At 39.6% G+C, this 26125-nt stretch overlaps 3 protein-coding genes across 6 annotated transcripts; 2 read left to right on the top strand and 1 right to left on the bottom strand.

Moving 5' to 3' along the window:
• The first annotated feature begins 1643 nt into the window (after positions 1–1643).
• On the top strand, positions 1644–6995 carry LOC121795219. 2 transcript variants are annotated; one of them, XM_042193703.1, is made up of 7 exons: positions 1644–2507; positions 3024–3228; positions 3327–3391; positions 3473–5114; positions 5206–5408; positions 5543–5726; positions 5818–6995. In XM_042193703.1, exons 2-7 carry the CDS (start codon positions 3078–3080, stop codon positions 6456–6458), a joined length of 2886 nt encoding a protein of 961 aa, XP_042049637.1. In that variant the 5' UTR covers positions 1644–2507; positions 3024–3077; the 3' UTR covers positions 6459–6995. The 2 variants fall into 2 exon arrangements, with proteins under 2 accessions (XP_042049637.1, XP_042049636.1); XM_042193702.1 differs by having other exon boundaries at positions 5200–5408.
• A 3806-nt stretch (positions 6996–10801) lies between these two features.
• On the top strand, positions 10802–22434 carry LOC121795217 (mediator of RNA polymerase II transcription subunit 12-like). 3 transcript variants are annotated; one of them, XM_042193699.1, is made up of 14 exons: positions 10802–10909; positions 11076–11138; positions 11888–12141; positions 13169–13228; positions 13475–13580; positions 13679–13747; positions 13868–13921; positions 14094–14201; positions 14821–14970; positions 15074–15421; positions 15543–17803; positions 18093–20696; positions 21092–21416; positions 21546–22434. In XM_042193699.1, the coding sequence occupies exons 3-14, from the start codon at positions 12014–12016 to the stop codon at positions 21978–21980; spliced, it is 6648 nt and encodes a 2215-aa protein (XP_042049633.1). In that variant the 5' UTR covers positions 10802–10909; positions 11076–11138; positions 11888–12013; the 3' UTR covers positions 21981–22434. The 3 variants fall into 3 exon arrangements, with proteins under 3 accessions (XP_042049633.1, XP_042049631.1, XP_042049632.1); XM_042193697.1 differs by having other exon boundaries at positions 10803–10909; positions 11922–12141; XM_042193698.1 differs by having other exon boundaries at positions 10833–10909; positions 11079–11138; positions 11922–12141.
• Positions 22435–22602: 168 nt separating this feature from the next.
• Positions 22603–24717, bottom strand: LOC121795218 (zinc finger CCCH domain-containing protein 56-like). The gene is made up of 2 exons (XM_042193701.1): positions 23447–24717; positions 22603–23128 (listed from the first exon to the last, which is right to left on the bottom strand). Exons 1-2 carry the CDS (start codon positions 24228–24230, stop codon positions 22875–22877), a joined length of 1038 nt encoding a protein of 345 aa, XP_042049635.1. The 5' UTR covers positions 24231–24717; the 3' UTR covers positions 22603–22874.
• Positions 24718–26125: the final 1408 nt, after the last annotated feature.

The raw sequence follows: 26125 nt of genomic DNA, 5'->3' as shown, positions 1-26125 counted from the left end.
AGCGTTTCCTTGGGGCTGTACGGATGCCGGCCTAGATCCTCCTCCTCCTCCGCTTCCGCCTCCGCCCTAGAGCTTCCACCGCCTCGGCCTCCTTCCGGAGTGGGTTCAACCGCATAATCCTCCCGAATCTGTGATAATCCCTGCGAATACCTCGGGGCGGAGGGACGGGCGTATGCATCCACATCAAAATGGGGTGGTTGGTACCCCCCGGCGTCGACGGACCGGAACCACCACCCAGAACATTGTACATGCCCCCAGTCGCCAAACGCGTTGATGTCAAACCCGCCGGAGCCGCCACCGCCAGAGTATTCGTCGCTGGACATTTTGTGATGAGAGGTTAGATGAAAATTAGAGAGGATATGAAGATGATTTGGGAAGAATAGATGTGTATATGTGTGTGAAATGAGGATGAATTAAAAGTATTTATAGAGTAAAAAAATAAAGAAAAAAGGTTGAAAAAATGGTAATATTACCGTTTTTTTATTTTTTATTTTATTTTTATTTTATTTTTAAATTTGAATTTATAAAAAATGATTTATTACGTCAGCGTGACGATGCCCACTCGCGGGCCGGCGAGTGGGCGTCACGCATGGCGCCGGAGCGCGCCACGTCGCGCGGGGGCGTGGCGAGACGGCTCGCCGTCCGTCTCGGCGGGACGGGACGCTCGGCGGGCTGGGGACGAGACGGGACACTACAACGCGTCTCGCCGCCGTCTCGTCCCGGTGTGACGGGTTACGAGCCACCCACGTGACGCGTTGCGGGTGGCCTAACAATTTATTTAACAGTTTTACTATTTACAATAGTATATATAGTGTGGTCCTACACACAGCATATAATACTATGACAAATGAGTCATTCACTCTACAGCAAACAAGAAGACAACTAGAACGCTTGGTATCCTCTCAATTTCAACGCAAGCTTCCAAATTTCATACATGACTAAAATCTTCATATCCTCCAAAATTGCAATCTTAAACTACAACATAAAAACATTCAACAGTTATTTGTGTTTTTCTGTGCTTCAGAGATGGACTGCACCTATTTTCGTACACGTTGAAATATATTAAATGCATATACATGAGATCCAATGCAAAGTAAACCAAACGAAATCGTAAAATATGGAGTAAACTATATTGACGATGCTGAGATTTGTGGGTGATTGTAAGGAAAAATAAATGTTGTAGTGCAATTAATTAAAGGATTGTGAATAAATGCAAAATAATTGTTAGAGTTTACTGATTTGAGAAATTTAAGTAAAAATATATTGATGGAAATTCCATTGAAACGTAATTATTGTTGCATTTCCCATTGGAAGAATATGGCTTTTTTGGTTTTTATCCACAGTCAAGCATATTTATGGGAAACTATATATCATTATGCTTGTTTAAAGTAGTCAAATTCAAGATATAACTAATAAAGTATCATAATTTTCACTATTATTATTAGAATTTTCCATGATCATTATAAAATTAAAAATAAAACATAAATGATTTTCTTAAAACACGAAATAAATGATTTAGTAAAGTAATTACAGATGTGAAAATAGCATTTGGAATTTAATATAAATACTCCTTAACTAGGAATGGCAAAATCACCATATTTTGTTTATAAAAGATCAGAGCATTGAATTCTCACTCTCTCCCTCCTTTTTTTACATCGCCATCAGCATAATTGTCTCTCTCCTCTCTCCCTTTCAAACACACAAACGCAGGCACGCACCATTATTTACACTTTCCAACCTTTCCCATATTTCTTTTCCTTTCTTTATATCTGTGTTTACAGTCTTTAATTGCTGCCCCACACATAAGTTTTTGGTTCCAATTTCTTAACATGTGGGTGGGTGAATTTTCCCTGTGGCTCTCCCTTTTTGGTCGGTGTGGAATTTGATACTCTTCCGCCCCAGCAATCAACCCCTTCAGTTTCTCCTTCACCCTCCAACTTTTCTCTGTGGAATATTTGTAAATACCTGTCAAAGATAGGATTTTTGTTTCTGGGCTTTTGTAATTGTAAAAAAAAAGATTTTTTGTGGGGTTTTGATATCTTTTAATCGAATAATTCGATCTCCGTTGGTGTTTTCCATCTGGGGCTAATCCAGAGTTTTGTGTGAAAATAAATATTTTTCCAGACTTTGATTATGGTGTAGAAAACTGAGGCTGTTTGATCAGGGAAATCGAATATCGTTATAAAGGCAAAATCTTTACTTGATTGAGTGAGCAGTCGTGTGAAATTGTCATCATCTAACCTCGAAGGCAAGGTTAGATGAGTTTGCAATTTTTGTTTGTGGATCAGCAGCATTCCAGGAAATAATTGTTTCGTTCAAGGGAAGACCACATTGCCATTATCATAACCAACTTTTATTTTTCCAAGCTTGCTGATAGAGAGAGAAGATATCAGGGAAAGAGAGAGGGGAAAAAAGGCTACAGTGATTTGGGGTTTTTGTCTTAAATCAGACAACAGGGGTTTGGTAGATTCTACTGAGACTACATTGGGGTGGGCTGCTTGTTTCAGGTAATAATAATTCCTATACTTATTTGTTAACTATCCATTCTTTCCTTAATTTGCTTGTTCTACTTTTTCCATCAAAACATCTTGATTTAGATGCTGAGAATTTGTTCTTGAACATCTCTCTCTCTCTCTCATTCCCCCTTATCTAAATAATCAGTATGCTTGAACTGCATTTCGGAGATTGCATGTCTCTCTCATTCTTCGAAGTTGTATTATATGGTAAATCTTGATTAACCTATGACTGAATCATTAATGAGGCATGGTGGCTTATTATGCAAATGGATTATTGGATCCAATTACTATTGAAAGCCTTCTCATTTTAACTTTATGTTTCAACTATTTATGAATCCTTTTTGAATACTTTGAGGGCTTAGTTATAATCAGTCTAGTTTCGATCTCTACTAAGGGTATTGTGTATTCAGGAATTTGTAGGTGCTTGATCTTATTCTTGAGCAGTGAAGCATTTTTTCGGTTTTGCTTTCGACTAATAAATTGATTTCCTATTGGCTTAACTTGCAGTTAGAGGAGGATAAGTAGTGAATGTGAAGTACTGAGAGCTAGAGGGAATTCATTATGGCAAAGAAATCACAGAAGCGCCTTTTGAGACATGAAAGAGGCCAAGCAGGTTGCATATCGGGTTTAATTAGCATATTTCACTTCCGCCATGGGCGATCCACCAAACGTTTGCTTTCAGATAGAAGCCGTGTGAACAAGCAAGTAGTTGGTAAGAGCTTTCATAGAATTGTTCTTACATGCCAGCTTGATGTTTCATAGACTATTTTTGGGATTTAAGGTCATTTTAACTTCTTAATGGGTTTGTAGGTGGTGATTATTTGGCAAACCATCCCGTTATACTTGATCCGACTGAAAAATGCGAAAGCATCAAGGTATGTGGTTCTGTTTGATGTCTGACTTGTAATTTGAATGTTTGTTTTTCTTAATCATAACAATATTCTGTAATGAAACAGGTCGCTGAAGAAGGTAATATGCCTATGCTTGATGCTGCTAAAACGAGCGTGAAGGAACTCATGGAAGAAGAGATGTGTAATGAGTCCGGAAACCTTAAAGATTCTGCTATGGGTTTGGAACATTGTAACTCAAATAACGGAAATCATCTCAAAAAACGTCAAATGAAAAGAAGCAGAAGCCGCATCAAGTCTAGCGATCTGGATGTCACTGAGCTGGGCACCTCTGAACACCTGACGCCCGAGAATGGTTACCAGGTTCAAGAGCAAAGGTCCTTAGATTATCTCGATCTGGAAATGATAATGGAAGAGTTGGCACAGATCAACCAGAGAAATGCAAATGGCTCAAAGAATGACCTTTGTGGTGATCATGATATACCGTCAGGTCAGACTGTTAACGTCATTGAAGAAAAGTTGGTTGCAGCTGTAATAGTGCTTGCAGAGCAGCGGCTGGACTGCGGTAAGCATTTTGGGGAAGACGGGAATAGTTGTTGCTCGAAAGAGTTCATGGATGCTTTGAAAACATTGAGTGTAAATAAGGGCTTGCTGTTGAAGCAACTAAAGGATCCAAACTCGAAACTGGTTAAACATGTGCAGAATTTAGAGGATGCTCGATTAAGCAGAGATGCAATAACCAATTTGCTGCCAGCACCCAGTTTGTCCCAGGATAAAGCGGGAAAATTAAAGTGTGATGAATCCAGCAGCCATAAACACCGAAATTTCTTCCGGAAACGGACCAAGTCGCTGGAGAGCTACCCTGTGATAGGGGATAAAGATGTTCAGAATCATAATAAAATTGTCATACTGAAACCCGGGCAAGCAGGGGCACATAGCCCTCAAATTGATGCCAGAGTTAGCAGCCTTCGTTTGCAGTCTCCTGACATGGACAATAAGGTTCAGAACGATAGAAATACATCTCAGTTCTCTTTTGCTGAAATAAAAAGGAAACTCAGGCATGCAATAGGGAAGGAACGACAAGGAGTCACTCCTGATAGAGTTAATGTCAAACTGAGTACTAAGCTACAAAATAACAATAATGGTGACAAAAGCAGTACAGGAGAAAATCTTTTCTGGAGTTCTCCGAATAGGAACCATTTCTATACTGAAAGATTTTTGACATCTTCTCCTAGCTTGAAGAAGGGTGAACCAGTTAGAAATTTGAAGGATGGGAGTTCAGTGGCCACAAACGAAACCAGCCAATATTCAAGACTAGGGGGATCTAACATCTATGTAGAGGCTAAAAAGCATCTCTCTGAGATGCTGAATAATGGAGGTGAAACCCCGGAGTCGGTAACCCGGCAGTTGCCAAAGTCCCTTGGTAGAATCCTCTCTCTTCCTGAGTATAATAATGGTACCCCTTGCTGTAGCCCTAGAAAATACGGTGATGATATCTTCGTAACGACCCAGCTCAGATTGTCTCCTCGTGCCATGGGTAGGAGTGATTTGAGTGGTCTTTGGCAAGAAAACCTTAACAATCATCTGAGTCCGAGAAAGCAACATTTGGATAGTCAGCCAGTCAGCTCTAGTAGCAACTGCAAAGACAAGATACAGTCTCTGGATACGAGTGATAAGATCACACTCAGTGATGATCAAGAACATTCCATTGAAATTCAATCTGTCAATGAAATTACTTTAGATCATGAAGGTAATAAATCTCATCTATTTTGTGAAACGTACTTTTGAAGGTGTTTAACTATTTGATCACACTAAAGGAATTGTTCTTTTTTTAGTAACAGCTCAAAGCTTGCCTGGAGTAGTTGCAGACATTGAGGAAATGGCTGAATCAAAACATGAGGAAGAGGAAAAGATCATTACTAATTCATCTGAATCATCTAATGATTTGATTGGTGGAGATATTGACAATGAAGATGCTAGAGAAGTAGACAACACACAAGTTCCTTGTCAGTTATCAGCAGACTGTTCTCCATGCTCCAATTTGGTGAGTCTTCACTATTTCGTTCGTTTTAACTCGGAATATGAGGGTCGAGTCCTGAATCCATGTTGCTGTTCTTTTCTGGTGTTCCCTAACTCAGAATATCTTATCATGTTTTCTTTTGTTTTGATGTTACCCAGCCTTTTTGTGGCGAAGATCAATCCCCGTCATCACCAGAGTCCCCTCCAAGCGGTTCAGTAAGTGCTGAAAATGATGATTCTGACTGCGCAATGTACAAATTGGAGCGACCCAGTCCGATATCTGTTCTTGAGCCATTATTCACAGATGATGACATCAGCCCTGCAAGCACCACATCTCAACCAGGTTAGATTGTGGATAAATAACCGAAACAGCCTTATGTTTAAACTTGTGTCTTTATCTCTCATACTGAAATATAACCTTCTGTTATATTTAGTTGTCAGAGAAATCCAGCCACGTCATATCCATTTTGAAGAACAATCTTTTGCTAGTGACCAAGGAGTTTGTGCAAAAATTTCTCTCGAGGATGAGGAATCTGCGTTTGAGTATGTGGAAGCTGTGCTACTGGGCTCTGGTTTAAACTGGGATGAATTTCTCTTGAGATGGATTTCTATGCATGAGATCCTTGACTCGTCATTATTTGATGAAGTCGAATTATTCTCTAGCCGACCCCAACATGATCAGAAACTCCTTTTCGACTGCGCCAATGCAGCTTTAGGTGAGGTGTGTGAGAAATACTTTGGATGCTTTTCAGGGATATCCAATGTCAAAATGAATAACCAAGTGGCCCCAAGAGGGATGGACCTGATCCATGAGATATGGCAACTTGTCGAATGGCATCTGCTTCAGCTTCCACAGCCTCACTCTCTCGAACAGCTTGTCAAAGCAGACTTGGTGAGATCCAGAAAATGGATGGTCCTCCAATCGGATGTCGAGTTTATTGTTTCAGAGATGGGGGAGACCATTTTCACAGAACTGGTGGAGGAAACGGTACTGATCTTTTTGGATGACACATTGGAGTGTGAGTTTGCATTGCTCCAAAATGAATCCGATGCCATTGAGGCCACCAACTTGTAGAGTGAGGAGAATCGTGGACTAAATCTGTTTCAAGCTGATATCTTGTATACCTGGAAGACGATGGGCGTCTCCCAACCGGTCACATAATCCTCAGGAATCATGACGAAGGTCTGAAACATCTAGCTTCGACATAAACCAATAAAGCTCACAGATGGCTAGGATTTCTTAGTACAGTAGAGTCTTGTGTCATTTTTTTCGTGTTAGGAATCACAAAGAATGGACAGTTTCACCACACGAAGGTGTCCAGAGGTACTTGTAGGAAGACATTTAGCTTCGTTTGATGCCATAAGCCCGTTTTTGTTGCAGGTTCAGCGGGGTCTAACCTCATAATAGAAAAATCATGGTTTGTGCTGTATGATCCTAGAATAATACAGTAAGGCTTCTGCGCATTTGGTGCGTGCAGAAAATCCTCCACATGTTTGTAGTTTTGGGTTGCACATAGGTGTTTGGTTTGTAAAGAAACATGGTTGTGTTTACTCCTCTTCTGATGTCACTCTGTACTGTGACTTGTGCAATAGATGTCTTCGTTTTATGCCATCACGTAGTACTATATTTTTATTTTTAGATTTTGAAATTAGTTTATAATCTATCAACCGAATTAGTATTACCAAAGTCTCAGTTTGAGCAAAAATATAGCCAACTAATTTCTTATGTCAGCACCCAAAAATAACTAGTCAACCCCACACCCATCTTACACATAATGTTTGCACTTCATACCCCCATAAAAACGCATATATTTGTTTAAGACACCCCATAATATTATCTAGCAACTTTGATCACATTTTACAACTTATTTTAAGTAATTTTAACATTAAAACTGATTCACAATTTAATTTTATTAGTACGGAAAATAAAATTTTGTAATTTAAAACGTAAGCACTATTTTACTATCAAACTTAATACTTATCTGAATATTGTAAGCAAAATATTTACTCAATACTTGCTACCAGTGATAATGGTAGATAATTGTATATAATGTGCTCACCATCATAATAACTATTTGCTTCAAATCACAAATTCTTTTACTATAAAACAATGACTAATTATATTATTATACAAATACGTAAGATTGCATATGTCATATTCTAGTATTTAAGATCCAAAATACAAAATATATACAGTTAAATTCTCTTAAATCTTGTCCCACATTAACTTGATGATCATCATAATTTTTCTATATAAGTGTGAATAACCCCCTCTTATAAGGCGGGGTGAGTGACCCATTTCTAATATGACTTAAATCTTGACCTGTAAAAATTGTTTTTCATTGGTTAGTTTTAGTTTTAGTTTTAGATTCAACTATCAAACTGCTCTATACCGGTAGAATCAGCCAAACAAAGCCAAATGATTAAAAAAGTTCAAATCACTAAATGTCACATCGAGTGCCAATCTTTAATTGCTCATAGTTCCTGACTCTTTGGAGAAATTTTCCTAATTTAAACACATTTGCAAATAATTAATACATTTGGGTAGTATAGTTTTAGATAGCGAAATGGAGGGAGTGATCAATTGCTAACTAATTAGCAATCACAACTTCAGATCAACTCTTAGCTATTAGATTATGAGATCTAGTGGTTGAAATAATACCACATGTATTATATTTTAAATTAAAAAAATTATTAAATAAAACTTAAGGGTATTAATGTCAATTCTCTCTCATCAAAATCATCTTAAAACTTTAAATTTACGTAACTCTCTCGATTTAAATTATTTTTTCGCAGAAAATATATCAAATTAAAGATAATTTTATAAGGATTCCAACGAAACTTCAATTGCATATGTTTCGACGATGTTCGGGGGATGAAATTTGATAAATTATGTTTCAATTTTCGTACACGTTGATAAACAGATTTTATCAATAAATGCAAAAAAATCTCAATATATCAATAAAGTTGTGTTGATATTTTATTGTACTTGTGTTGATATTCTCATGTCATATTGTTGATATTTGTAATACACTATTTTGATATAAAAAAACACCCACAAAAATTATCATATGATAACATAATGACGATATTACCCTTTTGTTGATATTTTGTCTAATATTTATTGATATTTTTTTATTCAGGCCATCCACAATGGGGCGGACGATAGCATCGGGCGCGCTATCGTCCGCCACTGTGGCACCGCGGACGACGGACGATGCGTCGTCCTAGCTCGACGCTTAGTCCGCGGACGAAGCGCGGACGATAGGGCATCGTCCGCCCACTGTGGGCGAAGCGAATGATGGCGCGGACGATGCAACGCGTTTTAGTTTTTTTTTTTTTTATTTTTAAAATTTGAAAATTTTGTTATATATATACCCCGGCTTCACTTTCATTTGTAACTTTTTGATTAACTTTTAAATTCTCAAATTACGCTATAAATGGGATTCCGGTGGATACTCAAGTCCTAGTAGCCCGATGTTTGGAGATGGTGCGCGATGGCCGGGTACACAACCTAGCGAATATCGGTCGTTCGATGCCAACACGCAGTACGATCCGGACTTCAGTACGGATTCGTACGGTCTCTCCGACATGGAGCCGTCTCCAACTCGCCCTGCCGCCGCCGCCGCCCCCGCCCCCGCTCCCGCCAGAAAGAAGCGGACCAAGCACCGGGGCACAAGTTGCCACCTCCGACAACTTGTGAAGAGTACGCTCCAGGCCGTACGAACTAACAGCCGGATGAAACCCTCATCTTGGCGAAGTGTTGGGTGGATATATCGGAGGACCCGATATTCGCGAACAACCAGAAGCAGTTCGCGTACTGGGAGTGCATCGCCGAGCGCTACAATGAGGCGAAGTCGCCGAGCGCGTACAAGCGCCAACGGGAACAGCTCCGCAAGCACTGGGATCAGGTGAAGAAGCATGTCAACCTGTTCGCGGCGGAGTACGAGAGCTTGAGCGACGTGCGCGATAGAGTGCTGTTGTCGTACCAGTCCATGTACGGTGACTTCAAGCATTTCAACATCTGGGCTCTCTTGAGGGACAAACAGAAGTTCCAAGGCGGGATTATGCACACTGGTACGACGAAGAGGACGAAGACCACTGACACTGGTGGTTACACGACCAGCGAAAGCGAAACTCGTCCGGTGGACCTCAACCAGACGTGCATGGATGAAGTGAGTTCCGGCACACCGATGTCCTCCCGGCGGTGTCCCATAGGCGTCAAGGCTGCGAAGAACAAGGGGAAGGCGAAGGCGGCATCCTCCTCGGCCGCCGCCCCCCATCGCCAATCCCGACCCCGGCGACGATCCAGGCGACACTTGCCTAAGCGGATTTGGCAACGACCTCGATGGCGCGGACTAGGGGTGGGTCGATACGATATATCGTATCGAAAACGTTGTATCGTATATCGTATCGAAAATATCGATATGAAAGAATTTCATATCGTTATCGTATCGAAAGTTTCGATATATCGAACTTTCGATATGGAGGATATCTATATCGTTATCGTATCGATATTTTGATATATCGTACTGAAATTCGATATATCGAAAATATCGATATATATCGTATATTCGATATAAACGATATATCGTACAAAAATTCGATATATCGAAAATATCGATATATATCGTATATACGATATATATCGTATATTCGATATAAAACGATATATCAAAAATATCGATATATATCGTATATTCGATATAAAACGATATATCGCGATATAAGGAAATTCATATCGTTATCGTATCGAAAACTTACGATACGGTATCGTTTCGTATCGAAAATTACGATATATCGAAAATCCGATAATTTTTCGATATTTTTCAATACGATACGAGCGATATATCATTTTTTCGATATTTTTCCCCAGCCCTAGCGCGGACGTTGTTGGATACACACAACGCCCTTATGAAGTGTACGGATCCTGCCCAAGCCGAGTGCCTCCAGAGGTTGAGCGATGAGTTGAGCCGGAAGTTGGGGCTTTTGTAGGATAGTCATTTTTTTTTTCTAACTCGTGTAACTTTTTTTTAAATCAATGAATTTTTTGCCGTTCTTTTAGTTAATCGTTGTGTTTTTTTAATAAGTTTGCATTTATACATTTGAAAACATTTAAATTAAATAACAAAATAATAGTAAAATGCTTAGGGTGCCAACTGCCGGTGGAAGGGCAGGAGGATAAAATGCTGACGTGCCGGTGCATAGGGGGAGGGCGCCCCATTGATTTTTGGATCAAATGGTCCATATTTAGTCTGAATTTGGGATTGAGGTGATAACTTAGTAGAAGACGACCGGTGAAATGGATATTGATGTTTGCTGTGGTTGAAAAGGTGACTGCTTATTTACTTCCGTTTTCTTGTCTAAAAAAGTACTCCAAGTGCAAATTTAGCACTAAAATTTCTATTTCTGTATCTTGCAAAGCAACCTATAGATACATCAATACGTACACATAAATAAAACAACACGTAATCTAGAATTCCTCCGATTTTGATTCCCCCAACACGATTTCAAATCCCTAATCTGGTAGTAAACCTCCTGTTATCGATACTCGAAATCTCTCATCTTCCCCTCCATTTCTGCAATTTCTCTCTCTACACTTCCTGATTTAAGTTATATGTGAAAAACCCTATCTTTTGCTATTTGCTCCTTTGAACCCTAGTTTAACTCCTCAACTCCCAATTTTTGGCAGAAGATACTCGCGGGATTTGGGGATTCGGTTAGTGTTAGGATTTCTTACTTTGTTTTTTATCAGGTATGCTTTGATCCTGATCTCGTTCAGTTTTGGGAACGTCATATAAATGTTCTTTTGTAACTATGTGCTTCTTGGTTCGTTGCATCATTGGCTATTGGGCAGCTCATTTCGAGTGATTTGCTAGTTTAGATGAGTGTTGATTCAGTATAAATATCTGGTGTATGAGTTGCTGGGGCGATTGAGTTTGATATGTTGAAGCTGCTGACGCCAACTTCTTCAATTGTTGGTATTGCAGTGATTATTAAGGTTTGAGTAATTAAACAAGGGATTGATTAATTATTGGCATTTTGTTTTGGGAGGGATGGGATCATGGAGGTTAAATCAAGATTGAAGAATGAGTGATGTAATGCATAAAGTTGGGTTAATTTGTTTAAGAGCAATTGTTTTAATTCATCCTTGTATCATTATTCACGAGTTGGAAAATATGATTTATTTCTTTTATTACACTAGCAAAACTCCAAGCGTTTGATGTTATCAATCTTTGTGCTGCTTTATATTTTCTTACAATTTATCAATGCTACTACTCTTATGTCAAAATTAGTGGTGAAACGAGCCATATTCATTGCGTTGCTATACTTTTTGATGGTCTAGGATCTGTCACACTCTTTTGGGTACAATTTTCATGTTTTGTCACACTACGTACTAAACTGGTTTTCTACACACAAATGTGTTTTTAATGAATAATTTACATTTTAATTGTCGTGTAAGATAGAACTTTTCTTATTTCCTTGATCTATTATGTCTTGTAGAATTAAACTCGCTATTTTACATGGATTATGGCAGTCCCTGAATAAATTGCTCCGGTAGATTGGCAAGCATACATTTCCTTTTGCTATTCAATGCTGGTGGCAGCATGCAGATGATTGTTGGAAGAGATGCAAAGGTATCATACTGGCAGCTGCACTAGTGCGCTAAATAACAATGCAATTTCCGGGATACAGTCGAGGGATGCATCCCGTGCTGATCCATCAACTTTGCCTTCTAACTTCTCACTAAATTCAAGGTAGTTATCCACTTGCATGTAGCATGCTAAAAATTCTATCGTAATAATACTGGGCAAAAGCAGGTCAATTTTCTGTCACTAAAAATATTTCTGATGTTCTCATGGATAATCTTTTCCCCTTAAGAAGTAGGTTTCTTTTGTGATCTATTAACATTATTCTTGTTTGTACACATCAGATTTAGTAAGTTTTGTTTTCCTTCAAATGGTTCCTATTATGCAGGAGTTTGCTCCATGCTCATGAATTGTGAAAGATAAATCCTTGATCTGATTTAACATTATTCTAGTCCTAGATCAAATATTCTGATGAAACTGTATCTGACATGGAGAACTGGATTGAAATGAAAACTTTCCAAACTAAAACACAACGGTATAAATTGTTTTACTTGGTATGTAAGAACAGTTATGGTTTTTTGGAAATGAATTAATGCCAGGGTACTGCGTTGATGAAATATTAGTAGTTAAAACATCCGATTTCATAAGGTTTTCATTCTTGCATAATAACATCAGTAAATATGGAAGGGTTTATGTTGGCATTTTTCTCAGTTTGGGACTTTGGGTGCTATACTACTGAGATGAGATGGTCATTTTTGCATATTAACATCAGTTCATATGGAAGGGTTTAAGTTGCCATTTTTCTCAGTTTGGGACTTTTTGGGTGCAATACTACTGATTGAGATGGGCTTTATGGTATCATACATGTACTATGCAATGCTGCCCCCTTTCTTGTTGTAGCATTTATTTACTTAATTCTGGTTGGAAATGGTATTCTGGTTCTCGGATAATATTGTTTCTCTTCTCACCCTTTAGATATTGTTTCTTTTAATTGATATGTCGAGGCTGCTAGCTATTTCACCCTTTAGCATACTGTTTATATTGGTCTTTTTAGTTATTGTACATAAGCTATGCAATTAAATCTTAACTTGAGAGTCCAATCACTTCCACCAAAATGCAGTATGTGTATCTCTTTTATCAAACCATTGAAGCATTTAATTCCTAACTGGTCTATTTACCTTGTTCTCTCTCCCAGACGTTCTGCACAACCAAATCAATATAAATTGAGGTGTGATAAGGAATCACTAAACTCCAGGTAATTTCAGTATCTCCTCTTTATTTTTTAATATTTGGCGGACTACATTCTTAATTTGGTGGGCCTTAGAGGTCCTCAGGGCAAGAGGTTATTGTTATTTTCCACTCTCCTCCATTCCTTACAGACTATAGTGTCAGAAACTTAGAGCCATCTAAATAATGTCTTGATATCCCAGATTGGTCCTGAATTCCATTTTACAAATTATTATCACCCTTTCCTCAACCCAGCTGTACTTTATGGTTACAGAGTTGGGCCACCTGATTTTCACCCACAGACTCCTAATTGCCCTGAAGAGACACTTACGAGGGAGTATGTGCAATCTGGTTACAGAGAGACTGTTGAAGGACTTGAGGTAGTCTTTACATATCTTTCTGTACCTGGCATATGACTCTCTTATCATACCTCTTATGCATTTGTTGCTTACACATAATATGACCAACTTGAACTCAGGAATCCAGAGAGATCCTCTTATCTCAGGTTCAGTTTTTCAACAATCCAACTATTGCCAAGTGCAAAGAGGTATGCAGCAAAATTTGACCATGAACCTTCTCCTCGTTTTTCCTAAGAAAATAGAGAATTTCTCATGCTTGCTTTTTGGTATGAATGAAGCTTATAAGTTAAATCGAAATTCACTTGCAGGCAATCCGAAAATGCCATAGAGCAATTAATGAGTCTCGTGCCCAAAAGCGAAAGGTGCTGTATTCTTCTTTGCTCATCTTAGATAGTGAAAAAATAACACTATCCGTTTACTTGTAAATAGATCAATTTCTCCGTCTTCTGTTACTGCAGACAAGAATTAGTTATGGTTATGTGTTCTGGATGCCGATGACAAGCTTTGAAAATAACAAATATCCTCTATTTACAGGCAGGTCAAGTTTATGGAGTGCCACTTTCTAGTACTCTACTGACCAAGCCTGGCATATTCCCTGAGCAAAGACCATGTGGAGAAGACTTCAGGAGGAAGTGGATTGAGGCATGTCTTTTTAGTTTCATGCAAATTTCATGAAGTTGATATTTGACTTCTAAAGCTCATACATGATATAATGAATTGCCTTCAAGATCTAAGTCGTGCATATTTTCATAAAAGATGCACCTTATTTGGTTTGTGAATTGTGTCAGGATTGATTTCTGTACTAGGTTGTTATATGCCCCCCCCCCAACTTCATTTATATAACATTCTTTCAGTTGTTGAATTGGACTACAAAATGCATTACCATAGGTTGGATAATTGCTGCACAACCATAATCACAAATTATGCTGAATGTCCCATTTCGGGCTTGCCTTTTCATTGTATTCAACTAGGCGATCCATGTATTATGATGAATAATCCTAAAAGTGAGCGCCAAGATGTTCAACATTATAAGTTTGACAAGTGAAGACTTTGCTTATGTTTGGTTCCTTATAGCTTCTATAAAGTTGTTCATGCAGTTGTATTAGTGTAACTATTATGATGCACTATGAGGGAAATGTCGCAACTCACAATGAATGTGGAAAATTTTCTTGATGGCATTTGATGTTCATTAGTGTAATGATATTCTTGTGATAGTGGTAAAAGCAACCAGGATGCTGATTTTTTTTGAGCTTCTCTCCAGGGTTTATCACAACCACATAAAAGATTGCGGTCATTGGCTGACCATGTTCCCCCTGGCTATCGGAGGAAGTCTCCATTTGAAGTTCTTATTAGAAATAATGTTCCATTGTTGAGAGCAACATGGTTTGTCAAAGTAACTTATCTTAATCAGGTATGGATATCCAGCTAAGAGAAGAAGCGGATTAATCATTTTTAAAGAAAAACTGATTTTCTGTCCTCAGGTTTGGGATTAGTGATCTTATTTTTTCTCACAGGTTCGTACGGCCTCTTCTAATACATCTTCTGGGTATCATGAAAAAACTCAAATTTCATGTTCGGAACAATGGACGAAAGATATTATAGAGTACTTGCAGTGTCTATTGGATGAATTTCTTACAAGAAACAATACTCATTCAGCATTGTATGTGCGGGATCGGTCTTCACAAATGATCTTCGCTGGTTCAGTGCAACAAAAGGGTGATTCATATTCATCTGTTGTAGATGGTGAGGAACCTTCCCTGTATAATAAGTGGTGGTATGTGGTTAGAATTATTCATTGGCACCATGCTGAAGGACTAGTCATTCCTTCTCTCATTATTGATTGGGTTCTTAATCAGTTCCAGGTACTGATATTCTTTCATCTACCTCTTTATTTTCTGGATGCAAGAGATTAGCTATCTACAATTTGTTCTGATGATTGTGTTATCCTTTAATGTTCCAACCCATGAAATCATGGCACCACAGGAAAAAGAATTGCTCAGTGTTACCCAGTTGCTATTGCCCATTATATATGGTGTCATAGAAACAGTTGTTTCATCTCAGACTTATGTGCGTACACTAGTGAGGATTGCTGTTCGGTTCATACAAGAGCCTTCTCCTGGTGGTTCTGATCTTGTTGATAATTCTCGACGTGCATATACTACTGCTGCTGTTGTTGAGATGCTTCGGTATTTGGTACTAGCTGTGCCTGATACTTTTGTGGCTTTGGACTGTTTTCCCTTGCCAGCATGTGTAACAAGTCATGTAGTAAATGATGGAAGTTTCTTATCTAAAATGGCTGAGGATGCTAAGAAAGTGAAGGGTGGTCAAATTGAAGTATCCGGTGTACTTAGGGATAAAAACCATGATGTTCAAGCTGACTCCTTTTCATTTCAAAGTGTTGTTTCATCGATTAAAAAACGTTCAGATACTCTTTCAAGAGCAGCCAAACCCAATCATCCTGGTCACAATGTAGCAAAAGCCTTGCAGGTGTTGGACCAAGCTCTCATGCATGGGGATGTAGGAGTTTCTTGCAATTTGCTCTTTGAAAATACATGGGATGAGATTTATACTGAGCATTGGAGTGCTGAAGTGTGTCCCTGTTTACTTACATCACTTAAGCATATTGGTAAGGTGACACCATCATTACTTTGCTCCATTTTCCTAATTTGTGAATGGGCTACTTGTGAATTTAGGGATTTTCGTGCTGCACCTCCCCAAGGTCTTAAGTTTACTGGTAGAAGAGATTTCTCTCATATATTTATAGCAATACGACTTCTAAAACTGAAGATGGAAACCTGGTACAGTTCAAAGCCGAGAAACAAAGATCTTTTAGATATTTTTGAGAGTCCAAGCCTTTTGCATGATGTTATTGTATGTTGGATCGATCAACATGAGGTGCATAACAGGGAAGGTTTTACAAGAGTGCAACTTCTAGTAAGAGAGTTGATGCGATCTGGCATTTTTAATCCTTTGGCATATAGCAGACAGCTGATTGTAAGTGGAATCATGGATGGCATTGGACATATGGTTAACCTGGAAAAGCGTAAGAGGCATTACAAACTCTTGAAGCAGTTGCCTGCTCCCTACATTCGTGATACTCTGGAGGAAGCCCAGCTTGTTGAACCACCAATTCTTTTGGAAGCAATGAATGTTTACTCTAATGAACGCCGTTTGCTACTTGATGGGTTGCTAGGAGCCAGTAAATTTACTCCTGGTGCAAGAAATGCGACAAAGAAAAAGTATTTCCACATGTCTGAAAATGGAAATGGCTCCCTATCTTCTTTTGATCATTGGTATTTTCAGGCAACTTCCAAATCATTAACAGATGCCGACTTGGATTTCAAGCTTGAGGACTTAAAAGCTTCAATTTCGTCACTGTTGCAATTTCCCAATCCTTCTTCATCTGCTGATACTGGAGTTGATGAATCTCAAGTGAGCACCAAGAGACCTGGCGGGGTCTATAATAGAACTGATGGCACTGAAGAAACATCTGGCTGCGATGAATGCAGAAGAACGAAGAGACAAAAATTAAGTGAAGAAATGAGCTCAATCCTGCAGTCAAATCCAGCTGACGATGAAGAAATATGGTGGATAAAAAAGGGGGTCCAATATATGGAATCATATAAAGCAGAACCACCTCCTAAGCCTACCAAGCAGACCTCGAGGAGCAGGCAGAAATCTGTCCGGAAAACTCAAAGTCTTGCACAATTAGATGCTGCTCGAATTGAAGGTAGTCAGGGAGCATCCACGAGCCATGTATGTGAAAGTAAGATAGGGTGCCCGCACCACAGAAGTGTTTCTGATGACATCATAAAATCAGTAGATGTGGCCAGAAAACCGTCCTCTGGAGATATTGTTTCAATTGGAAAGCTTCTGAAGCCGATGCGGTTTGTAGAGAAGAGGAAGCTGATTGTATGGATGATAGCTGCGGTTAAGCACCTAATTGAAGAGGCTGAAAGGACTTTGCCTAAGGTTGGTCAATATGGCAGGACACTTCCTGCTAATGATGGTCGAAGCTCCACATGCTGGAGGCTTGGTGAAGATGAACTGTCAGCAATTATATATTTAATGGATGTTTGTCATGAATACACCTCAGCAACGAGGTTTCTTCTTTGGTTGTTGCCAAAAATTCCTAATAATCCTGGTACTACTTTCTCCAGCAGGAGTATCATGATGCTTCCTAGAAATGCAGATAACGATGTCTATAACATTGGGGAAGCATTTCTTCTGTCATTCATTCGTAGGTATGCTCTTCAATTCAATCTTCAGTGTTTTGTCATATCATTTGTGGATATTGTTTGGGGGCTCAATTGTCCCTCACTAGAATCTCATCGATTATTCTTGCAATGGCTGCACTTAACCGTGGTGTATATTAAAAAAATAATATGCTTGCTTCTGAAAAGCATGTTTTTGTACTCCCCTGAGGAAGGCACTGCATATATATAATTATATACTCCATATTGCTCTCATAAAATTACTGCATTCTGTTGATCCTTAATATTTTCTCACTCATCTTATTTTTTTCTGTTTCAGTTATGAACACATAATTGTTGCAGCTGACCTTATTCCTGAGACTCTGTCTGCCACAATGCATCGTGCTGCCACATTTTTGGCATCTAAAGGTAGGGTGGTTTCTGCGTCACCTGCCTTAGTTTATGCCCGCCAAATTCTGAAGAAGTACAGCAATGTAACCAGTGTCATTGAATGGGAAAAGAACTTCAAATCCACATGTGATAAGCGACATAGTTCTGAAATAGACTCGGCAAAGTCCTCAGAAGGGGACTCTGGCTTTACCCTTGGTGTTCCAAATGGAGTGGAAGATCTTGATGATTATTTCCGTCAAAAGATAACAGGTGCAGCACGGGTTTCTAGAGTGGGTTTGAGCATGAAAGAAATAGTTAACAAGCATGTGGATGAAGCTTTTCAGTACTTCTACAACAAAGATAGAAAGCCTTATGGTGCTGGAACAAATAAAATCCCAAGTTTGGAGAAGTGGGAAGATGGCTATCCTTTAGCTCAAAAAATTGTGCAGGGATTAATTGACTGCATGAGGCAAACTGGTGGGGCTGCACAGGAAGGAGATCCTTCACTGGTTTCTTCTGCAATTGCTGCTATTGTTAATAATGTTGGACAAGTAATTGGCAGAATTCCTGATTTATCTGCCAGCAGTAATAACTCAAGTGTCCCTTCCTCTTCTGGATCCCTAAATTTTGCAAGGTGCATTTTACGTGTTCATATCACCTGTCTATGTATATTAAAGGAAGCACTTGGAGAACGTCAGAGCCGAGTCTTTGAGGTCGCTCTTGCAACAGAAGCTTCTTCCGCACTCATGCAAACTTATGCACCTGGAAAGGCACCTCGCAGCCAGTTTCAAATGTCTCCTGAATCCCTCGACTTCAATGCAAATTTACCTAATGATCACTCCAGTAAAGCAGCTCTTGGGAGAGCAGCTAGAACAACAGCTGTTTCTGCACTAGTAGTTGGGGCAATTCTTCAGGGAGTTGCTAGCCTGGATAGAATGGTTACCCTATTTAGGATTAAAGAGGGCCTGGATCTAATGCAGTTTGCAAGGAGTCTGAAAAATAACATGAATGGAAATGCACGATCCTTGGGAGTTTTGAAGATTGACAGCATGATCGAAGTTTCAGTGATCTGGTTCAGGGTTCTTGTAGGGAACTGCAGAACAGTATGTGATGGACTTATTGTGGAACTCTTGGGTGAAGCTTCAGTTGTAACTCTCTCGAGAATGCAGCGAATGCTGTCTCTGGACTTGATTTTTCCACCAGCCTATTCTATATTTGCCTTTGTAATATGGAAGCCTATGCTTGATGCTAGTGTTGGAGCACGAGAAGATTCACATCAGTTGTCTCAATCACTGACTGCAGCTATAGGTGATGCCATAAAGCACTTGCCCTTCCGTGAGATATGTTTCCGCAAAGCTCATAGCTTATATGATCTCATAGCCGCAGATACTCTTGATTCAGAATTTGTATCAATGCTGCAATCTATTGGTACAGAAAGCAAATTAAAAGCTGCTACCTTGGCCCCTCTCCGTTCTAGGCTTTTTCTAGATGCACTCATAGATTGCAAAATGCCAGAACCTGTAATGAGATTGGATGTGGGAAATTGGATCTCTGGTCAAGGTGAAATAAAAAAACAATGTGCAGAAAATGTGAAAAAGCTTATGTGTAGGCTTGTAAATGTTTTGGATACCCTGCAACCTGCCAAGTTTCATTGGCAGTGGATTGAGCTTAGGCTCCTCCTAAATGAACAGGCTGTTAACGAAAAGATTATGGAAAATGAGATCTCCTTGACTGATGCAATACGATCTCTCTCACCCCATCCCGATAAAAATACTGCTTCGGAGAATGAGAGTAACTTTGTCCAAATTATCCTAACCAGATTACTTGTCAGGCCCGATGCTGCTCCCTTATTCTCTGAAGCTGTTCATCTATTGGGGAAGTCGCTCGAGGATTCAATGCTGTCGCAAGCAAAATGGTTGCTCAGAGGTGCAGAAGTCCTGTATGGCAAGAAAACAATTGGGCAGAAAGTTATGAATATTGCTGCCGACATCAAAGAACTGTCTGTTAAGCCTCAATACTGGAAGCCATGGGGATGGTTGCATGCTGATACCAAATCAGTGAGTAGTAAAGGTGAGAGATTGAAATCCGAAGCTGGTGCCCTTGAGGAAGGCGAGGTTGTTGATGAAGGGGCTGATGTTAACCATTCTGCAAAAGGGCATGGCCTCTCGGTCGTTGAAGGGATGGTTGTGAATCAGCAGCATCTGACAGAGAGGGCTCTGATTGAATTGATCCTTCCTTGTGTGGATCAAGGCTCTGATGACTTACGTAATAGTTTTGCAAGTGAAATGATCAAGCAGATGAGCAACATTGAACAACAAATAAATACAGTTACTCGTGGAGGTGGCAAGTTTGCAGCAACCTCCTCCCCTGCGATTGGAAGTCCTGCCAATAAAAGTAGCAGCCGCAAGAGTGCGAAAAGTGGCAGTCCTGGGATACCAAGACAATCTACTGTATCGGCTGACACTGTTCCACCATCTCCTGCAGCACTGCAAGCCTCCATGACTTTGCGTTTGCAGTTCCTGCTGAGATTACTCCCTATTATTTGCGGAGATAGGTAAATTTTTTTTAATTTTCTGATTGCATCATGTTCTTTTCTGGTTTTAACCTCAAACTGTCAATATCAAATGTCATGAATGTGTGGTTTACCCTTAAAGTCGTTGACTTATAGTGTTTGGTTCAACATCTATGTCATGAATGAACTTTTCATTTTTTTTTGAATGAATGAACTTTTCAGTCATTCTACTTACTCTGTATTACTGTATTTGACACGAACAACCATTTTTGTTTGGTTTGTGTATTGTATGCTGGCTTTCATTCTAGCATGATAGTTTATTAGTAGTAGTATTTACAGGTGTATGTGGATATTTGAATATCCTATTCTTATGAATAATAAGGCACATTTTACTTATTTTGGCTACAATAATATGTACTAACATGTCACTTTTGCAGGGAGCCTTCAAGCCGTAATATGAGATATGTTCTTGCTTCAGTGATTTTACGTCTTCTCGGAAGCAGGGTCGTGCACGAAGATAGCTCCCTCTATGTAAATACTGCACTGACTTCTTCCAATAGGGATGCAGGATCTCTTATGGAGAAATATACATCTACGACATTTCTGTGTGGTGAAAGCCTTTTTGATTGTTTGTTGCTCGTGCTGCATATGCTGCTGAGCAGTTACCAGCCAAGCTGGTTGAAACTGAATTCCGAATCCAAGCTAACTGAGTCCAGCAAGGACTATGCTACTTTTGATCGGGAAGTTGCAGAAAGCCTGCAGGTTTGTTTGACATTTGCACACTCCATATTTCTTTCGAAATCCATATTATCATCGTTTGGAGGGGGGGAATGTGTATAGCAGTTCAATTTCTTTTCTTCCTCATGTCAAGATCTTGCCGTTAATATGCAGAATGACTTGGATCGCATGGAACTACCCAAGACAATCCGGTGGCGTATTCAAAGTGCGTTGCCGTTTCTAACACCACCTGCTCGATCTTCACTCTTGTGCCAGCCTCCGTCTGTACCACATACTGCCCTTGCCTGTCTCCAAACTAGCAACCTGGTGACAGTATTAAACCCCTGCAACTCAAACCTACCTCAGAGGAATACGGGGCGCACCAACATAAAAACAAAGTCACAGATGTCGCAAGCGGACCTTGACACGGAGATCGACCCGTGGACCCTTCTGGAAGATGGCGCCGGGGCGGGGCAGCCCTCGCCCAGCTCTGCAGGCATCAGCAACAGCGAGCATGCTAATTTCAAGGCTTCCTTCTTGCTAAAGGGAGCCGTTAGGGTTAGGCGGACGGACCTCACGTACATTGGTGCAGTAGATGAGGACAGCTGATGCGAAGCACGGCCTAGACTTTGTTGTTTTGAATTTTTTTTCATGTAGGTTGTGTCCTGGATGGTCTAATCTCGCGTATCTCCAGTTGTTAATACCTCCGAGGAGACGGAAGGGGGGCGAGGAGACTGCTCCGGAGACTCATTCTTTACAGGTGCCTTGGTGGCCGGGTCGGTTCAAAGACGAAAGTTTCTACCCGGCTTCCTCTGGTACGCACGGGCGATCTGGGACCCTGCTCACCTCTAACACCTTTTGATTGTTCCAAAGTTCTGGATGGTGCATTTCCATAGTTGTATATATAGATACAATATATTTTACCCTTTTTTCTTTGTCGCCTGGAGCTGAGTTGAATGTAAGAGAAATGAGGGTTGTAGCTTCTTTGATGCTCAGCGATATTTTGTTACAAATATTATGGTCTTCGATTATCATTATGTAGCGATTTTTGTCCACCATGTAATCCCCCTACGCGTGCCTCTGCTTGTTTTTCCCTTCAATAATTTATACCATGATACTTCTAAACCTTTCGTAATTTATCAAATATTTTGACATTATCGAAAAGAAAATGCCCAAATTTTGAACACTGCATACTCCTCCGTCAACTTCTAACATAGAGTCTACAACACCATTTTATCTACGAAAACAAGAATCAAAATCTATTTCCAGGCAAGCATACGGAAAATTTCCAACAAATTCAATTGTTCAGAAACACAATTTTGTTACGGTAAGAAAGAAAATGTTGCAAAACACAAAAACCGGTTAGGACATCCAGTCAGCGACGGACGAACACCCCACCCATGCTCTTCTTATTCTACAGAGTAACATCCGATACAACAACAAAGACGTGACACAGCTGCGCGTTTCTTCACTTTATTAAGTGAAGAAACCACCATCTGTCCACTAGAGGTCATCGATCCAGTCACCATATATCTTGCTAATCTTATCCGGGCCTTTCCATTTCTGATTAGGTCTCTGTCCACTTCTCTGTATCGTGTTGGACAGTCTCTGGGGCCGGATTCCCATATGATAGCCTTCGGCATGAGGAAGAGCTGCAACAAAACTATCAGCCGGTGTTCTCACCGGTTGTTTGGCATCGGGAGTTGACAGATTTTTAGCTTCCAAGTCAGTTGGCCCGCCACTGTAGTTGTGTAGTTCTGTTTTTTGCAAGAATTTGGAGCTTATCAGAGAAAAAAACATTGTGAAGCAAGAAATAAAAGTAAACAGCACAAGCATGAAACCATTAATCACACCGTTATCAAGATTTTTGCGAAACGAACACTTTGGCATTCATAATCGAGATTTTTATTTGGGATGGTACAGAAAACTTTAACGGTCTTTTATATGGTTAAAACAGCAAGCTTGACTAAACAAAGGAATGTGTAATGATATCCTTTTCCCTTTTGACGCTATAGCTTCTAAATGCAACAGAGATAAAATGCATTCAAAAGTTGCAACATAACGAAGCGCTATACCTGCAGCACCATGAGCAAAGTGGCATTTGCTTCCAAAAGGGCAGTATCCAGTAAGCTCCCATTTGTTACAAATCCTCGTTTTCCAATTCGAAGGCTTCAAGGTTGGTCCACTCGCACTGCCACCGCCATGGCCATTGGTGTTGCAGTTTCCATTGCCACTGCCCGGGCCCAAGCTTATAGCCACACTTTCTCGGGCCTTAGACTGCTCATCATGAAGGAAAGTGCAGTTCTCCCCATAAGGGCATCCTTCCTCAGTGTAGAACTTCTTGCAGTGCCTTCCTTTATAAGACCTCTGCGTCTCATCACTGACCCCAACAATCGGGATCTGAAACTCCTCCCTCGGCTCAGATGATGACGCTCGTTCCTCCTCATGTGCGGCCACAATTTCTTGCCAATTATCAGGTGGTTTTCTGAGCTCCTCAACACTGTGCGCGAAATTACAATTGGTGACATACGGACAAGTCCCAGCCCGGAATTTGCAACACAGTTTAGTTTTGTAAAACATCTTTCCAATGGCCTTCGAGCGGTTAGAAGCTGCCCCGTCTCCTGTATTGGAACCCCTTGATCTCTTACTCGGTGGCTCACTTCCTGCACGAGCCCCATCGTAGCTCGAGTTTGAATTGGTGTCAAAAGAGGCCTCTCCATTCCACATCCCATATTCATCCTCCGTGGCCCAAACTGCTTGATCGGATTCCCAACTCTCATTGACAGGATTCCGAGAGCTCCCAGATAGAACATCAACCACATCGCCACTAGATACTCGACTCTCACGACGATAAGCCATTTCCAAGAAGATCAACAAACAAATATATCCCCAAATGAATGAATTAACTCACATCAACAAATGCTATATCTAAACCCTAACCTTTCTTGGAACCAAACAACAGAATTATAGCTAATCAAAGTGAAAACACTCAAGAAACCCTAGTCTTGCATTTCTTTACACAAAATTAGATAATAAAAAAAAATACAAACTTTAGCTAGAAATTGCAGGAAATCTGTTAAAACTACTCTACTTTGCTCAACTCTATATCAAGATAAAAGTGTAACTATGAAGATTTCTACCAAAATTGAAAGTGGTGTCGAGATCTTGGATGCGGAAGGCTGAAGCTACTAATTTGAAGAAGTAGTAGTAGTTGTGTAGAATGTAGATCGTGAGTTTTTTGAGGTAAGTTTATTTATTAAGTGAGTGAGTAGTTGTGGCGAAGTTAAAGATTTGATCAGACAGTTGGACGAACTAATCAGGCAAGTTTGATGAAACTGCACGCAATTCCCCTCTCATAAATTCTGATACGAAAGTAAATAGAAATGATTTATTATCTAGCCTTATTATTTATTACTTACTACTCCCTCCGTCCCCCAATTTGAGTCACTCTTTGACTCAGCACGAGTTTTAAGGAAAAGTTTAAATGTGTGGTGTAATAAATGGAGTTAGCTAGTGAAATGTGGGGTCCCTTTGACTTTTGGTGTAATGAAGGGTAATTTTGATGTCCAAAAATGGTAAGTGGGAAGAGTGACTCTTATTGGGGGACGGCCCAAAATGGAAAAGAGTGACTCAAATTGGGGGACGGAGGGAGTATTTGTTTGCATCTATAGTGCAACAATCCGCGTCAAATTTACGATTTGGAGATAGAAATGATTTATCTAAACTTATAAAATTTAAGTTTTATTCCGCCTCTCTCTTGTCTGGACTTGAAGATAGAAATGATTTATCTAAACTTATCTGCTACCATAATCCGCGTAAACTTTATGATTTATATCGCTTCTCTCTTATTTGGAATTGTTTGACTCCTATTCGTCCGCAAATAGGAGTTCCGTTTTTCCATTTTAGTATATCCGTGAATAAGAGTCTCGGTTCACTTTTACCATAAATAGTAATAGGGTCCCACTTTCCACTAGCTCATTCAACTCACATTTTATTTAAAACTAATATATACAAGTAGGACCCATATTCCACTAACTTTTTTCCACCCACTTTTCTTAACATATCTTAAAACCTGTGCCGCATATAAACGAGACTCTTAATGGCGGATGGAGGGAGTAGTACAGTAGTCAATCCATGTAGAATTTACTATTCATTCCTTCTTTATCTCTCTCTTATTTATACTAATTTGGTCACAAGTACAGTGTGATAATATATTCCTCCGTCCCAAGATAAGTGAGTCATATTCCTTTTAGAGATGTCCCACTATAAGTGAGTCATTTCCTTTTTAGCAAAAAAATCCCCTATCTTACTTTATTCTCACTTACTTTATTCTCTCTTTACTTTTCTACTTTTATTTCACTTATACTCCCTCCGTCCCAATTAAGTTGAGTCATATTTCTCTTTGGGATGTCACAACTAAGTTGAGTCATTTCATTTTTTAACAAAAAACAAAACATCCAATCACTTGACTTTATTCCACCATCTACTTTACTCTCTCTTTATCTTTCCTACTTCATTATTCTCTCATATTTTTCAACACAATTTCTTAATCTCCGTATGTAAAAGTTTTGTCTCAACTTAGTTGAGACGGATGGAGTACTTTACTCTCTCTACTTTAACTATAACTATTTAAATGTCAAAATCCTTAAATCTCGTGCCCAAAAGAAGTGTTTCGCTTATCTTGGAACAGATGGAGTATAAAGTTTACAATCTATCTCCTCTTTCTATCTCTTATTTGGACTTGATTGACTAAA

Source organism: Salvia splendens, chromosome 3 (genome assembly GCF_004379255.2).
Source record: "Salvia splendens isolate huo1 chromosome 3, SspV2, whole genome shotgun sequence".
NCBI classification, from domain to species: domain Eukaryota; kingdom Viridiplantae; phylum Streptophyta; class Magnoliopsida; order Lamiales; family Lamiaceae; genus Salvia; species Salvia splendens.
This window is presented reverse-complemented; position numbering and strand designations above follow the sequence as displayed.

Excerpts from the sequence above, each read along its gene's own strand:
- LOC121795219 (XM_042193702.1), top strand. The coding sequence starts at position 3,078 with ATGGCAAAGAAATCACAGAAGCGCCTTTTGAGACATGAAAGAGGCCAA. Across the intron at positions 3,392-3,472 it reads AAAAATGCGAAAGCATCAAG|GTCGCTGAAGAAGGTAATAT; the intron begins GTATGTGGTTCT and ends GTAATGAAACAG. Across the intron at positions 5,409-5,542 it reads GTTCTCCATGCTCCAATTTG|CCTTTTTGTGGCGAAGATCA; the intron begins GTGAGTCTTCAC and ends GATGTTACCCAG.
- LOC121795217 (XM_042193699.1), top strand. The coding sequence starts at position 12,014 with ATGCAAAGGTATCATACTGGCAGCTGCACTAGTGCGCTAAATAACAAT. Across the intron at positions 13,229-13,474 it reads AAGGAATCACTAAACTCCAG|AGTTGGGCCACCTGATTTTC; the intron begins GTAATTTCAGTA and ends TTATGGTTACAG. Across the intron at positions 14,971-15,073 it reads AAGTAACTTATCTTAATCAG|GTTCGTACGGCCTCTTCTAA; the intron begins GTATGGATATCC and ends TTTTTCTCACAG.
- LOC121795218 (XM_042193701.1), bottom strand. The coding sequence starts at position 24,230 with ATGGCTTATCGTCGTGAGAGTCGAGTATCTAGTGGCGATGTGGTTGAT. Across the intron at positions 23,129-23,446 it reads CTTTGCTCATGGTGCTGCAG|AACTACACAACTACAGTGGC; the intron begins GTATAGCGCTTC and ends TGCAAAAAACAG.